We start from the raw sequence: 6,225 nt of genomic DNA on the forward strand, positions 1-6,225 counted from the left end.
CCAGACCCCTACCAAATCACCCCTCGTGAGAAAATGTATTGCTAGTTGCACGGTGTTCCTTCTCACACTTTTGCTACTCCTCCAGAGTGGCAGGGAGATGCCCATCTCGCCCATTAACAGCAGCCGCCCATGTCTGTATTCAACCACCTTACCATACATGTATCCGGGGATGTATCTTGGGTGGAGAAGGTGCTAGAACCTTCTGTCTTTCTGTACCTATACATCTTATTTCCATATTAATTTTACTGGTTCTACACTTAAATGTTTGTAAAGCAAGATAAAGCAGATCTAATTGGAAATGTGTTTTAAGTACTATACCTTTTTGTCATACTATAACCACTGCACGAACAGTACCTTTTGCAGGGTCTAGGCCCCAACAGGATTACTCACCATAAGTATAGGCCCAACACCCACTGCCCTCTGTCACCATTTATAAAATGGACTTCTCAGAGTACTGCCTATTAAACAACCACTGCCTCAGGTCCTTGCAAAAGGGTCTGCACCAATTGCCCCCAAGGGTTATGTAGAAATGATTTGAAGGGGGGGGGGGGGTCTTAATTTTAACCCACAATACAGAAATACTAGCAACACAGGATCTGTCAAAAGAGAAAAAATAAAGTCTACAGTGAGTGTCCAATTATTATGCTCTTTTATTTTATCAATTAAAAGATGGGTTTCAATCCTCACGAAATGTCAAGGATGATTAGATCCCAGAAACGATACCCTGGTTAAGCAGCATTGAATTGAGGTCTACAATTGCATCTATTTCCCAATTAACATGAAATACTTTCTGTCTTCAAATAACTGTCTCTCCAAACCATTAGCTGGTATTTTTTTCTTCTTACAACTCCATAACCCAGGCAGTGATTGGCACGGTTCTTCCGATAGGAAATTAATTTGTCCTTCTGTAGAAGTCTCCATTTTGAATACTTCTGGTTGCTCAGACAGTCCGTCACTTAAGGACTCTTTTTTTCAGTGGATACATATACTGTTATGGAATGGCCTTTTCTTTCCACATGAAAGCTGTGAATGTTCTTTAGGAAGTTAGTTCCTGTGCGCTGTAGTCCTGTATGTCAAATTACTATGCTGTTCTACACATCATTAATCCAGTGCATTGACTATTGTAACGGACCCCTCACCAATTGGTTTCTGCAACCTATAAATGCCCACATCAGAACACCAAACTAAAAGTTTTCTAACCAATCCTATTCATTTCCAATTATTCTTACATACTTGTGGCTTCAGAATGCTTGACGAAACCTGCTCACCTTCTTTTTTTTGTCTTAAGATCCAAAAATATCAGCTTGACAATATTCTCTTCAATTAGTTCCAATCTTGATTTTCTGCAAAACGGCCATAATGAAGCTATGTAAATCCATTGGTTTAAACGTTGCTCACTTTAATGTGCTTTTTGGCTTGAAACGTGTCTTTCTTTGTCAAAAAGGAAAACAATTAATACGGGTTTTATCATTAACTGCAGGCATCGTTCACTTTCTTTTTCTCTTGTGGATTTCATAATCAGGGTTAAACTCACACGGAACTGATCTTAAATCCTGCATCCAAATACAAAAAGCCCAATGGACAGTTTCCTTGGAAACTGATATCGCCACAAGTCTTGCGTCAGAGGCTTGAGTGGCAACCAGAAACACGAGCGTTGACCTGGATGAAGTTTTTGACTCCGAATGTCGCCCTGGTTTAAACTCTATAAATTACATCCTGTGGTTGCGGTTTGGGTCTTAAAAAAACACACACATTGTTCACTGTTGTGACTTGCCAACTTCGGGTTCTTCTCCTTGGGTGAAACCCTTTAATCCATCATTTGCTACCCTTGTTTGCCTTAACCCTCGTTTAAAGTTTTAAGAATGAGGACCCGGCAGATTGAGGCAGAGATTCGGTGTGGATGTTGTTCAGGGGCTCAGCTGGACGAGGCTCAGGCCCCTGGATTCATTTCCGTTGCTTGCTTTTTAGGCTACCTTTGGCCTCCTGCAATCCTTCCTTCACCTCTCGGATGAAGGTCTCACTGATCCGCCCTACTTTTCTGCTGGCGTCTTGCAGGTCTCGGGGCGCCCCCTGCTGGATCTGCCGGATAGTGTCCGAGCGTAATAGGCGGCCCGCTGCCTCGCTGCCCTTGAGCTGAGCCTGTGTCAGCGCGTAGGCGGTGAGCTGTGCCGCACGGCGGATGGGTCGGGACTCAGAAAGCTTCTCTATTAGCTGCGCGTTATTCAAGAGCGAGAAGAGCAGCCGGCGCAGCACCATGGTGAAAGGAAAGGAAAGGAAAACTCCGGGGTCACTATCAACACAAGGGCTTGCTGCTACCTGACGCCTGTTCATACGTCACGCGTTGTCAACGCAAAACAAAGACACAGAAAGTACGACCTCCAAAAGAGAAGAAGGACGGGGAGCAGAACGTGTAGTTAGAGAAGACGGACAAACCCCGGAAGCCTGTGGCGTTCCGCTAACGAACTCGGACTACAAACTACAAGTAAACCGGCTCCGGAGTACACATTGCTGCGAAACAAAGATTGTTAAAGATTCCATCTTTTTCATATTAAGAACACTTAATAAGCTGAGCTATAAAGTTTCGGAGTCGATGCGTCAGTAGGTTTCCACATCCAAATGTTTCACTTTGTATTCTGGGAGCTGTAGTCCTGTTTAATTATAATCTCAGGACTACGTGTCTGAGTATACAGCAAAAACATGGATATGGCAATCTTAAGGCTTATGTATTCGTGTTTATGTATTGTGTTTGTATGGCGAGATCAAAAATGAAATAGAACTGTTAAATTGCAGTATGGTCGATGTAGAAAGCATTTTAGTGTCATGAATGAACAGGCTGATGCTCTCATTCTGGAATTTCTGTGATGTTTCCCAGTTTCACTAGATACCCCAATCCAGGAAGAAGAGTAATCAACTGTGCTGACCTGGAGCGCCTTTCAAGGCTGCACTTATGGTTACCACTGTAAATTCACTCGGTCATCTATTTACATTTTGCCCTGATGGTGTTTTTAGGTCGAGCCTAGAGGCAGTGGACATGCGCTGCTCTACAGCGCATGTGTAATCCCTCTGTGGGTAAAGGCCACATCCACCACTTTCCATTCGCTGCTTTGTGTGCCTTTCAAAATTGCTTTCTTTTTTATTCGTGAAACGCTGTTCCTTGTCCCGCCTTTGGGCATGTTTTCACTTTTGTGGCGACTGCCCCTGTTATATATGCCCTTACTGTTGGGTCTATGTATCCTTTGTTTGTGCACTCTTTTTATTTTGGTAATCAATGCTCCAGTGCTGTTTCTCGCTTGCCCACTGCCGCTCTTGTTTCCTTTACGCATATTTATGATCTGCTACCCATGTCGTGTTGCCTTTGCTCCCTCTCCCTCCTGTTGTCCTTGTTTACCACCTCCCTCGTCCCTTCACCTCTCCTTTTTCTGCCGCATGATGATTTTTTGTTTAGTACACTTTATTTTATATTGGACAAACAATAGGAGACGTGCCAACATCCACGCTGATCTCCTATCCACAGTGTGAGTACGGCTGCTGCCGGAGGTCTCACACGCTCCTCCCCTCAGAATGCTGGCGCAGACATTCCTGTTTTGGAGTGTGCCCTCAGGGTGTCATTAAATCAGCCCTGTCGAAAGCACTGCAGTAGGAGACTTTGTCTTGAGACCGAAACCCTTGGAGAGATTGAGAGGCGACAACCACCACCAGAGAGACCCCCAACCTCTTAGAGCCCAGGAATGAAAGTCACTCATTCATGAGAAGCCAGATACCAGTGAACAAATGAATACAGGCCCAGGGGAGCATGGGCAGGGCGTAGGACATCTCTCTCAGACTCCGCAGTCACTGAGGGGCAGACACCTAAGGTTGGGAAAGAACCCACTGTAGATGGTGGAACAGACGGAAGAGTGCCCAATTGACATCAGAGCCTGAGAGGGGCACAGGGAGAACTACCTGTGGGTGAAAAGAAACCTAACAGAATCCAGAAGATGACAGACTCGACACACTCCCTCTGTTGCCTAGAGAAAGAAGGAGAGACAATCAGCCAGTCCTTAAGGTTAGGGTAGACTCGAATTCCCTGAGCAAGTGGAGCCAAGAGGGTTGGAAAATCTTAGTGCCGATAAAAAGCTGATAAGGAAGCACCTGGAAACGGTAGTAGCGTGAGCCCACAGCAAAACAAAGACACTGCTTGCCAGCCAGATGGCTGGGAATATGCAGGCAAGCACCCATAAAGTCAGGGGAGGCAAAGAAGCATTTCTCAGGAGCTGCAAGTTTAGTTTCCTTGTATACTGAGCTGATCCTCAGGCCCATGCGCCTTACCCGGGATCGAACAAAAAGGAAGAGAACCAACATCCCTCCTTGATGACACACATAAGACCTTGTCACCTGAGCATCTGTCTCAATACACACCCCTTGGGAGAAGATGAAACAGAGCAGCTCGAACGCCAATGCCTTCCAGATGGAAAATGGGGAGACTCTTCCCCATAGGCTATACCCTTAGTAGGAGGGGGCAGACCCAACAGGACCCTTGGTGAGGGCATCTGGGTACAACCACCACTGCATATCATGCCAAACTTGGCAAGTAATTGGCACCCATGTCTCAAAACCTGAGCCACTGGACCCCAATGTTGGAAAACGCAACAGATGGAAAAGCATCTGCAAATATGTCCAAAGGATAACACCTTGGAAGAAAACAAGGGAAAGAGGATTTGTCCACCACCTTCCATACATGCGACAGCACCTGCCGGAAAGAATCATATAAGGGTACAGCCTCAGGCTCAACCGGCTGAAATGAGGCCAAAATACAACCAAAATCATCTGCATCAGCCAATGTGCTAAATGAGGGGAGACTAGAGTCCACTTAGATGCCTTAATAGGTCTGTAAAATCGGAACCCTGAAAATAATGACCCCTCTGGCTCTCCTCCCTATTACAACAATCATGCTCAAACATACCCTGCCTGGGGACGTTAAGTGGTGGTTTCCCGGGCCTTAAAGGCCGCCTTCTCCCCAGCCTCACTCATGGCCTGTAAGGAAGGCAATGAAGATTTCATAGAAGGACCTGGTTCCACCTCCATGTTGTCACCCCGAGTGGAATGGGTATGCCCAGACGTAGGTCCCGTGCTCTCCATGCCACTGGTGTCAAGCTAGCCTGGCTGATGAGGGATGATGCCCGAAACCGGTCCCAGGATGCTTGTTTTCTGTCCAGGGAGGCCCTGGCCTGGCAGTTCGGACTGGACTGTTCCCATGGGGAACAGGGTCAAAACTGATTTGCATATGGCTGGGTTTAAACTAGAATGGCATGGGGTGTAAAAAAACGATTGATTTAGGCCCAGTTCTCTATACTGGGGTGAATGTTTGGCATTGAGCAGCATTCTGTCCATCAATTGTTCTTTTTGCATTTGTCACCCCGAGTGGGACAGGTTCGCTCAAACTTGGGTCCTGTGCTCTCAATGCCACTGGAGCCAAGCTAGCCTGGCTAATGAGGGATGATGCCCTGAAACCGGTCCAAGGATGCTTGTTTCCTGTCCAGGGAGGCCCTGGCCTGGCAGTTCATACTGGACTGTTCCCATGGGAAAAGGGTCAAGACTGATTTGCATATGGCTGAGTTTTAACTGGAATGGCATGGGGAGCCAAACAACTATGTATTTAGGCCCAGATCTATGTACTGGGTTGAATGTTTGACATAGATCAGCATTCTGTCCATCAATTGCTCTTTTTGCATCCATCATAGCACCAGCCTCAATCCAATAACCCCAACTACTCCGATTTCCCTGCATGCTAAAACCAAAAGATAGCAAAGGCTACCTCCCGAGTTATACCACATGATGGCATCCAGAGAGGCTGGACGTGGGGCAGAGCCAACATACTGTAACCCCCCATATGCTTTGCGGGGGGAAACAAATCAAGCGTAAAGCATACCCAGCACCCTCGTCGTAAGGACCATTTTTGCTAGGTATCATGTCTGCACCGTAGAAAGAAAAGTACAAAATGTCCTAGTAATATGCTTCCCCCTTTATGCATGCTGGTTCGGCAGCCCCATATTTGGGGAAGTATTTTGACCTTAGCTAGGTAATAGTTTTTATGGAGCAGACAAACTGCTCATGCGTAAAGAATGGGATGGGAAGATGGACGAGAAGGTAATGAGAATGGTGCTCACCAACCTCTCACACCATCTGAGCCCTGCCTTCCCCATAAATGCTGAGGAAATTCTTCCCTCTTACCAATTGCTGCAAGTT

The 6,225-nt window shown here is 46.3% G+C and overlaps 1 protein-coding gene across 1 annotated transcript; it reads right to left on the reverse strand.

The window, feature by feature from the left end:
• Positions 1-632: 632 nt before the first annotated feature.
• On the reverse strand, positions 633-2,360 carry NCBP2AS2 (NCBP2 antisense 2 (head to head)). Its single transcript, XM_085635306.1, has one exon. The coding sequence runs from the start codon at positions 2,329-2,331 to the stop codon at positions 1,945-1,947; it is 387 nt and encodes a 128-aa protein (XP_085491432.1). The 5' UTR covers positions 2,332-2,360; the 3' UTR covers positions 633-1,944.
• Between the last annotated feature and the right edge of the window lie 3,865 nt (positions 2,361-6,225).

The sequence above is a fragment of the Triturus cristatus genome, chromosome 11, assembly GCF_964204655.1.
Source record: "Triturus cristatus chromosome 11, aTriCri1.1, whole genome shotgun sequence".
In the NCBI taxonomy this organism is placed as follows: Eukaryota; Metazoa; Chordata; class Amphibia; order Caudata; family Salamandridae; genus Triturus; species Triturus cristatus.

What these genes read in the sequence shown, in the direction of transcription:
- NCBP2AS2 (XM_085635306.1), bottom strand. Translation starts at nt 2,331, where the DNA reads ATGAACAGGCGTCAGGTAGCAGCAAGCCCTTGTGTTGATAGTGACCCC.